Source organism: Mus pahari, chromosome 12 (genome assembly GCF_900095145.1).
Source record: "Mus pahari chromosome 12, PAHARI_EIJ_v1.1, whole genome shotgun sequence".
NCBI classification, from domain to species: Eukaryota; Metazoa; Chordata; class Mammalia; order Rodentia; family Muridae; genus Mus; species Mus pahari.
In genome coordinates, this window is record NC_034601.1 from 27948555 (window position 1) to 27959055 (window position 10501).

Genomic DNA, 10501 nt, shown 5'->3' on the forward strand with positions numbered 1-10501 from the left:
TTTTGACAAATAAAATGTAACAGGTTTCACATGAGTTATTCTGAGCTATAAAGATTGAGTTGTGTTTTTTTTAGATTGTTGTGTGTTACAAAGCAGCTTATAGTGGTTTTATGTATGATTTCTGGGATTTGAAGTTGCTGATCAGCTAAATCTCCACTTTGGTGTTCCTCTGACTTTTGACCATTTCATGCATAGGTGACATGAGGTTCCAACATGAAGTCACCAAGGGGAATTAAAGATAGTCACATTGTTATAACGCAGAGCACAGAAGTAGATGAGCCTTTAGAGATGAGCTACGTCAGCCCCTCTTACATCGTAGTAAAGTGACACCCAACATTTTCTAAGACATACATGGAATGGTCACGTTTTGAACCTCATGTCTTATAATTCTCAGTGGACAATAAACGACTTCACACATAGACAGTAGTTTTGTGGTATTTAATGTGTCAAATATCTAAGAATTAGTAATAGCCCTATATCAACATCTGTGGTGTGCTCAGTAAATCTACTCTTCCAATAATTCCTACTTAATTACTTTGATATGGAGGTTACTGAAACTCATTACGAAAGGCCAATGTTTTCAGTGTACACCTGGAAGATGATTGCTAATTCCAGACCCCATGTCAGAAAACTTACATACAGAGGAAAAAGACTGTTTGTCAAATCTATCCTGTTGTGTTTTTTTAAACATACACTAACTTCACTATATTAATTATAATCAAATTATAAAATAATTTATGTTTAACAACCATGGGTATAATTGTCAACTCCCCCCCCCCCCAGGACAGGGTTTCTCTGTATAGCTCTGGCTGTCCTGGAACTCACTCTGTAGACCAGGCTGGTTTCAAACTTAGAAATCTGCCTGCCTCTGCCTCTGCCTCCCAAGTGCTGCCCAGCATGTGGTGGTGTTGCAATCAGTCTCTCTCCACTGCCTCTCTCTCCATCTCTCCCCATTCCCCCTTCTTCTCTAGGCTATGAGTCACATTGCTGTGCTTCAATTTTCAGACTACTGAGTTTGTAGGAATGTGCCACAACACCTAGTTTTATCACTTTTCAAAGATTGGTTTATATATTTGTGTGTGTGCCTGCATGTGTGTATTGGTGCCCATGAAGGGCAGATCTGGGTGTTAGGTCCCCTGGAACTGGAGTTAGAGGTGCTGTGAGCAGCTTGATGTAGGTGGTGGTCATGGAACCTGTTTCCTCTTGAAGAGCAATGAGAACTCTTAACCAGCTCTCCAGCCCCTTCGACAGTTTTCAAAGTGGATATGTCAGTAAACCCCAAACATTTATGAGAATTTTGGATACTGTAGACCACTAAGAGGTGTAAAGATTTGCTTGGAAATTGTAGACTTCTAAATATACTCAAATGAGATGTGTGTGTGTGTGTGTGTGTGTGTGTAAAATACTAAAGATGAATAGGGAGCTATTTACCTAGTGTGCATATATGTGTATGGCTAGTAATGTCTACTAACTCAGTGAACAAGGTGCTTATCACCAAGCCTGATGACCAAATTTGATCCCCAGAAGCCATGCAATGGGAGTAAAGAACAGACTCCAGAAAGCACACTATCTTCTGACTTCCACGCGTGCACTGTGATTACAGGTGCCCATGTGTGCACACACCTGAGCCCATTCCTCACCCCACTTTCATTTCCTCTAATAAGAAAATTACCTTGAGCTTTGTTGTATAGTTTTTTTTTTTTAATCAATTAGACCCTGTTAAAGGAATAAGAGGTATGATGGCACACTCCTTGTAATCTCAGTACTTGGGAGGGAGGCAGTAAGATTGCTGCAGGTTCAAGTCTAGGCAGCACCAAACCTTGTCTCAGCAAAACCAAATCTAAAATGACCAAACATTTGTTGAATATTTGTTGAGTCAGTTTCTTAAATTTAAAGAGTATGTGATATACCAAGTTTTTAATCTTTGAAGTAAAGACTTAGGAATACCCACAATGAATTCTCAGTGGTTCTATGGAAAGCTATTGAAATTGAACCAAAACTTGCTTTGGTACTGAATGAGTTAAGTTTTTGCCTATAAAATAAACAGGAAGAAGGGGAGTCTGACAATGCCTGAGACTGAATAGCCTCTACTGCCCTTTTGTTCAGCCTCCTATTGCAGAACCAGAGTTCAATGAGGTGGTTGATGTCTATATTCCTTTTGCTCAACAACCTTTTAGTACTCTTTAGTTCCACTAAAGTTATGAACTCTTCACAATGACTGCATTTCTGATAACTCGTAGTATGGTACTGACTTTACGAAGATCGAGGAGCTGGTTTTGAGAGCATTCCTGTGATCTTTGCACTCAGGAAGCAGAGGCAGGAAAGGCAAGCTAGGAAGCCAGTGTGGGCAGCGCAAATACTGTCTCAGACTTAAAAAAAAGGGAGGGCTGGGCGGCGGTGGCACACGCCTTTAATCCCAGCACTTGGGAGGCAGAGGCAGGTGGATTTCTGAGGCCAGCCTGGTCTACAGAGTGAGTTCCAGGACAGCCAGGGCTACACAGGGAAACCCTGTCTCAAAAACCCAAAAAACAAAACAAAACAAAAAACCAAACAAAAAAAGAGGGAGGGAAGAAGGTGAGAATTCTACACAGTTTGTATTTACTTTGTAGTTGAAAACCCAACTCAAGTCTTTACACATCTCAAGAATTTCCCCTTGATCTGTCATCTCATGACAGGTTTCTAAAAACTTTTTTTTTTTTTTTTTAGACCAGTGTGTATGTTGTCTGAATGAATGCGTTATGTACCATATGTGTGCCTGCTGCTTGCCAGGGTCAGAGAGGGCATCACATGCTCTGGAACTAGAGTTGTGAGCCACCATGGGGGTGCTAGAACTGAACCCAGATTCTCTGCAAGAAGTTTTTTTTTTTTTTTTTTTTTTTTTTGGTTTTTTGAGACAGGGTTTCTCTGTTTAGCCCTGGCTGTCCTGGAACTCACTCTGTAGACCAGGTTGGCCTCGAACTCAGAAATCCGCCTGTCTCTGCCTCCCAAGTGCTGGGATTAAAGGCATGTGCCACCACACCCGGCTTCTGCAAGGAGTTCTAACCAGTGAGTGGACGGCAGCTCAGATTTAATTTTACTGCTATTTCATTTATGTATTTTATTGTATGAGTGCTCTGAAGGGGTGAACATCTGCCTGACAAAGGAAGGCATCAGATCTCATTACAGATGGTTGTGAGGCACCTTGTGGGTGCTGGGAATTGAACTCAGAACCTCTAGAAGGGCAGCAAGTGCTCTTATGTTGAACCACCTATCTAATCCTATCTAGAGATTTAATTTTATATATCGTGTGTATGTGCATATGTTTTACACACATATATATGAATATATGTGGATAACATCCTACTGTATTGGTCACTGTTGTCTGATACAGAATTCAAATTCCTCTGCTCAAGTAATGCCCTGCCTTGAGTAGCTGGGAACACAGGCATATACCCAGTTCCATTCATTCTTTCATTCATTAGTTGCTTAGTTGAAACAGGATCTCACTAGTGCTCATAGACTGACTTAGCTCCCTGTTCTTGCTCCAGTTTTCTGCATACTCCCCATTTTCAAATAAGTTCAGAATAATCTTTTCATATGTGTATGGTGTATGCCTGTGTGTGCTCAGAGGCCAGGTGAAGATGCCAAGGGTCCTGCTTCATTGTTCTCTGAAGAGTCTCTCAAAACCTGGATCCAGGCTGGCAGCTAGCAGCCCTCAGTGTTCTCCTGTGTTCCCTCTCCACAGCCTTAGAGTTGCAGCACAGATGTGGCCACACCTGACTTTCTTACCTGAGTGCTGGAGATTTGAACTCAGGTCCTCACGCTTATATAGCAAGGAACTCTGCCCACTGAGCCATCTTCCCAGTCAGTCCTCATCCCCCCCCCCATTTTTAAGAGACATTTTCTCACATAATAGTATGTGTAGTGTAGTATCTTCATTTCTCCCCCATCCACAGACCTCCCCCCTTTTAAAGAAATTTATTATGTACATGAGTGCTCTGTCCTCAGACACACCAGAAGAGGGCATCAGATTCTATTACAGGTGGTTGTGAGCACCATGTGGTTGCTGGGAATTGAACTCAGGTCCTCTGGAAGAGCAGGCAGTGCTCTTAACTACTGAGCCATCTCTCCATCACACCACAGACCTCTTAATCAACGTATTTTGGCCTTCAGATATCTACAGACTTCATCCTGTGCTCTGAAAACCTCCAATTTCCCCTTTCCTTTTCTCTCTGTTGTTAATATATAACCTATCTACTTAATCTTGATTCCCATGCTTGCTTTTTGTTCATATGCTCAGTCCTCCCGTGTCTCCCCCGGATATGAGAGGTGTGTAGAGCATCGAGTTTAATTCATTAATGGCTTCAAATCAAGTCAAACAGATGAGTTTCAGTTTGCACATCTGGACAGTTCAGGATTAGGATTACCATGCTGAGATTGTAGTGGAGTGTTCATGTCAATAGGAAAAAACGTCATATAGCTAAGAACTTGTCAGAATTCATGCAAATCTAAATAGAAGGACATTGGTGCTTTTGGAAAGTTACATCTGGCAATTCCCTGGGATTATATAGTGTGTTTGTGTGTGTAATGTGTGAGTGGGCATGGAGGTTAGGGAATAGTCAGTTCTCCCCATTTACCACAGGCTCAGTGGATTGAATTTAGGTTGTTGAGTTTGTGTGGTAAGCTTTTTTCCCCATGAACCAACCATCTTGCCAGCCCACCTTAATTTTTTTATTTTTTATTTTATTTTTTTAAGACAGGTATCCCTTTGTATCTATGCTGGCCCCTATCCTCCTGCCTCAACTTCTCAAGTACTAGGGTTACATGTTCCTGCCTAGCTTAGTATCTTTCAAAGAATTAGGAATTTTCAGAAAGATCAGAAAATACACATATATTGGATAAACATTACTTGACAAAAACTACCTATTACCATGAAGGGGCTCATTAATAGGCATTAATAATTTATTGTGGGACTTGTTGCAAAAGGAACTAGAATGTCACATAGGGGAGAACAAGACATAGTATCAGCTATTATATACTCACTTTGTGTTCTCCAGGGTTGGAAGGTCAAAGCCAGCTTGGGCTACATTGGGACTCTTATCTCAAACAAAACAAAAGGGCTGATAGAGCAGGTCTCTGAGCAACTTACTAATCAACTCTATTATTGAAACATTTTTACAATTTCTTGAACTCAGGAAAGTGCTTGTTGAGGCTTCCCTGAAGTTGGGCCTTGAATGATGAGTAGCTTCTCACACATCATATTTTCCTTTAGGCTCTGTGATGGATTTTCTCATTTGTGTCTTAAATGCTTTCACATGCATCAGAATCATACTTGAATATGTGTATACTCATCTTCCATTTTGGAATTTTGCTCTCTGTCATCCTATACCGTAACTCTTCAGGTTTTATTCAAAACCTCACTCTTGAGAGGGACTGCTTTGCTGTGCACTCTAGTAGATAACCCTCTCCACGCCCAGCCCGATTGCTGTTGTCTTCTTGGAACTGGCCTCCTTGGGTTCCAATTCATTGGAAAAGAGACTTTCTCTGACAGGCCCTCGAATTCTGTACAGCAAAGTAAAACTGGTGAGTGATACTGCCATCGCATATTAGGAATGGCTTGAATTTAAAACAGATTTGGAAAAATAAGCGACTGCGGGACTAGGGAGGTCTTATTTAAATCTGAAGGGTAGTTTTCATTACTTGAATGGTTTCCAGTTTTGGTTTTTCGGTTCTAAATTTAATTCCTACATTTATAACATAGCCAGTTTTCAATGTTAGAAGTAAATACTATTCGTTCTGCTCTAGTCAGTGATAAAATCTGTGCAAACAGCCATAGTATTTTAAGACGTTTGGTTTCATTAAGAGCTCTTTCATAAAAGGAATCTAAAATACATAACAATTTCAACAAGAATTAGGGACTTTGTAGCCGAATCTGCGCACACGGTATGTTTGTTTTCCCGTTCAAGAACTAACAGTATATCCACAAATTCCAGTTCAGATCCTCTGGCGGTACGGTGACAAGCTGAGAGACAGTTTCGGGCTTATTCCAGGGAGTCCTCCCTAAGTGCCCAAGTTTCTGGTAGCAACAGGGCTAAGGAATCTTTGCCGTTTAATGTAATCGTTTTTGTAGTGGCCTTTTAGGGAGCCCAGAGTACGGGGCTGCTGGAGCGCTTATGAAGTCGGCTCGGTTTCCCTGGAAAACCTGCTCGTGGGCGGGGCAGGCGGCTAGCTGCGCCCTGCGCGTCCCGGAGAGCTGTCCCCGGTCCCCGAGCCACTTTCCCCGCCCACCCAGCGGATCGGGTGGCGCATGCGCAGAGCCGGGCCGCAGAGTAGTCGGCTGGGAAATGGCGGCCGCGGGCTTGGTGGCTGTGGTAGCGGCTGCGGAGTACTCTGGCCCAGTGGCGTCCGGGGGAAACCTCTCCGGTGCGACCTGTGGGCCGAGCCCTGGATTGGGCCCTGGTCCTGGCCCGGGCTCTTGGAGCCGCTCGGTCGACCGAGCCCTGGAAGAGGCGGCGGTCACCGGGGTGCTGAGCCTGAGCGGCCGGAAACTGAGGGAGTTTCCCCGGGGAGCGGCCAACCATGACCTGACGGACACCACCCGGGCCGGTGAGCGGGGCGCGGGCATCCCTGCTACCCGGGACCGGTGGAGTGGGGGACAGGGGGCGTGTGGCGACCGGTCCGAGGCTCCCCGGGTAACGGGGACGGTTGGCGGTACCGCGCACCCTCCCGGCCTGGCCAGACCCGGAGCCTGGGGTGCGGCAGCGCTCAGCAGCATCTCCGCTGCCGGCGAGTGGCGGTTGACGGCTGATCTTTCTTGAATCGCTCTCAGAAATCCCGGCGTCAGTGCCCCCCGTAGACTTTTCGCCTCGCCCCAGTGTCTGCAGGCCACTTTGGATTTGGGATGCCGAATTGACTTTGCTAAGAGTTGGAGCGTGGCAAGCACGTTCTTCTATGGTAGTATGGGTGACGCTGGGTGCTGCATTGTCAAAGCATCCAGGTCCGCTCTGGCGTTTTTCCTAGGGTGTGCGAGTATGTGTGTGTAATGTGGACTCTAACGCTGCAACAGCTTATTTCTCCGCCTCCGTCTGATTTACCGAAAAGTACTTGTAAAAATAGGCCATCTTTAGATGCTCAGGACTTTCGTCTTCCATTCTTACCGCCGCCTAAGAAAACATGAAAAGAAGTAGGATATTGTCTACCACATCTATATTTGCTTTTCCCTTTAAAAACATTTCTGTGCCTTATATTGTTTAAGACAGGAAAGAGAATGGGGATTAAGTATTATTTGGTTTCCTTAGTTGTGGGAAACAATGTATGGTGACTGAGGTATTCAACATACTATATAATGTGTTCCTCTTGTGTTTTAAATATAGTTTCCTCTGGGAGTAGATTAAAAATTGAGACCTTTTGTTTTACATAAATATAAGGGGAGGGGTCCTGTAAGAAGTAGTTTAAATATTTTGTGTTTATGTAGTGAGTGTATTGTTTTGTCCTCATTCTGCTTGATTTTAAAATATTAGAGTTAATACTTTTTTCTTAAGCGTATGTAGTCATCAAAGATTGGTAATTATTACATATTTCACTAATGTTGAACGAATAAATAGAGCTGGGCTGGTAAGATGGCTCAGTGGGTAAAAAGGCACTGCTGCTGCCAGACCTGACAGACAGCCCAAGTTTGATCAGCAGAACCTACAGAATGGAAGGAGAGAACTGACTCTTGCAACTTGTCTTCTGCCTTACACACACACACACACACACACACACACACACATAATGGAAGGAGAGAACTGACTCTTGCAACTTGTCTTCTACCTTACACACACACACACACACACACACACACACACACACGACTGCACTAAATATTATTTTAAAGAGGTTAAATTACCCCTAGAAACTATTATTTCCAAAGAAACTTTCTTTCTGCTTACTAAAGCTTATTTTGGGGAGTCCTTATTTTTAATATAATTTGTATTTTTTTACTTGGGACTGAAGTCAGACTTGCTAAGGTAAACATGAAGAGTTACTTGAATTTTTTATGTGTATTGGTGACATCATATAAACTTGTCATTCCTACCCCTCCCTGCCTTCTTGATTCTGCTCACGGGAGGGTGACTGGCAGGGCGGTTTTCATATTGAGGTGAGTCATTTCAGTATTGCTGCTCTAAGCCTGAAGGTAAAGAAAAGGGTGATTATAAGAGTCTATCTAAATTATCTCATCTGTTCTTGAATAATTCTAAGAGCAAAAGTTTGAGCCATCAAGAAAGGAAAAGTTTTATTGACAAAACCAGACATTTACAAAGAATTATATTTAAAGAAAAGTTTTTCTTTTTTTGTTTGTTTGTTTTATTTATTTTATGCATATGAGTACATTGTAGCTGTCTTAAGACACACCAGAAGAGGGCATCAGATCTCATTACAGGTGGTTATGAGCCACCATGTGGTTGCTGGGAATTAAACTCAGAACCCTTGAAAGAGGAGTCAGTGCTCTTAACTGCTGAGCCATCTCTCCAGCCCCAAGGTTTTTTTTTTTTTTTCTGTTTGTTTTGTTTTTTTTAATGTATATTATTATTCATATTTTAATGTTCTAGTTACTATATTAAATTAAAGGTTCTGTTGTTGTTTTTGTTGGTTGACACTTTATCTGGTCAGAAGTGTACTATAAAAGGAGAGATTAAAAAGATCACAAAGTATTCTTTAACCTGTTAGACCAGATTCATTTTTAACTTCGGCAGCTCTTAGTAATTAGAACAAAAATAGTTTTAAAAAGGCAATTTAATGCCAGTGACATAATTTATTGAGTGTTCACTATTTGTTTTTCATCCTTAGATGTTTAAGATATATTGCCTTGTTAAATACATATAACATATGGATTAAATATGATTAAACCCACTTTCATAGGAAAAGTAACTCAAAGATACTCCTACTACTGGTAGACTTTTACCTAGCTCTTTTTTTCTCCACTCTGTCAAACAGCTTCTCTGTGTGCAATGAGGGATTATTTTTCTTCATGATGCAGATAGTGAAAGGGAAGCTTAGAAATGTTTAATAATGTGCTCAAAGACCTGTAACCAAATGAAGAGGTTGTTCTTTAGGATTGGAGCCCTGTTTGACATAACTCCAAAACTCAGTCTTCTTTTTTTGCAGGTACCTGATGAATCCAGACTTATTACTCTTTAAGTGGTGTGTGTGTGTGTGTGTGTGTGTGTGTGTGTGTGTACAGTGTAGGTATGTGCATATGAATGCAGATGCTAAGGAGACTGATCAGAAGAGAGGACCAGTGGTGACTCAGCCAGCTGGTCTTCTTGCAAAAGCAGTGTATATACGCTTAACCACTGAACCATCTCTGCATTCTGAATTCAGACTTACAGTAGTTTAAATATTTTGCGAAGAGTAGATACTATAAATTTTTAAACAAGTAAATTGTATCAGAGTTGGCTCACAGATTATTCTTTCATTAAGTGTTCAGTGTCTTGGTAGAAAGTAGCAGCTTTCTAAGAATTTACATCTTAAGAAACAGCACTTACCACCCATACTGTTTACATAATTGAAGTTTGTCAGAAAATTCTTTAGTTTTTTTTGTTTTGTTTTTCTGTTTGTTTAAAAAGGTACACACGGCCAGGCATGATAGCGCATGCCTTTAATCCTAGCATTCAGGAGGCAGGCAGGCAGATCTCTATGCGTTTGAGAAGAACTGGTCCACATAGTGAGTTCCAGGACAGCCGGAACTGCATAGTGAGACCCTATTGGGTGTTGAGTGTTGGGGAGTAGGTTTTTTGTTTTGTTTTTTGTTTTGTTTTTTGTTTGTTTGTTTGTTTGTTTGTTTTGTGGTAGTAGGGATTAAGCACAGGGAATTATACACACTAAGGGACAAAAATAAGTTTTTGGGGTTTTTTTTGTTGTTGTTGTTCTGTTTTTTAAAGAAAGAGAAATGTTTATTTTTGAGTAGGTGACTTAATCCTGTGGACAAGATTTTAGAAGAAATTACAGAAGAATTCTTGGAGCAGGAAAGATGCAAGTTGGGTTTTGGCTGGCAGAACTGAGAAGGAAAGCCATTCTGGACAGTGGTAGACAGCGTACAAAAAGGGCCAAGAGTCTAGGGGTTCTCATCTGTTAAAGACCATTACCTAATCCACTTCTGACTCATAACAGTATTTCAGTTTTCCTGTCAACCCCACCCCCACCCCCCAAGAGGTTGTATAAATCCTGCTCTGAATAGGGCATGCTCATGGCTCAGGCATTGTGCTAAGATACCTTGCAAACATACAACAGTTATGTGAGTTGTAAGTGCTAATTTATTTTTCTCTAATTCCACACATCAGAAAACTGAGACTCAGGAGATGATATAGTTTGGTCAGGACTTCACATCCAGAAAGCAACAGAACTAGGATTCAGATTCATGTATAGCCTGACATGCTGGTATGTGCTTATAATCCTAGCTTTTAGAAAGCTGAGGGAAGAGGATCAAGAAGTTGAGGGAGTGATGGTGCACGCCTTTAATCCCAGCACTTGGGAGGCAGAG

At 41.9% G+C, this 10501-nt stretch overlaps 1 protein-coding gene across 8 annotated transcripts in view; it reads left to right on the plus strand.

The window, feature by feature from the left end:
• The first annotated feature begins 6287 nt into the window (after positions 1–6287).
• The window catches only part of Lrch3 (leucine rich repeats and calponin homology domain containing 3), a 96807-nt gene continuing 92593 nt past the window's right edge, over positions 6288–10501 (plus strand). For 6 of the 8 annotated variants that reach the window (XM_021209079.2, XM_021209080.2, XM_029544367.1 and 3 more), the window contains exon 1: positions 6299–6585. In XM_021209079.2, coding sequence (XP_021064738.1) covers positions 6324–6585 — 262 coding nt within the window. In that variant the 5' untranslated portion in view covers positions 6299–6323. Of the gene's footprint in view, positions 6586–10501 lie in introns of all 8 variants that reach the window. The other 2 variants (XM_021209078.2, XM_029544365.1) reach the window with 2 other exon arrangements.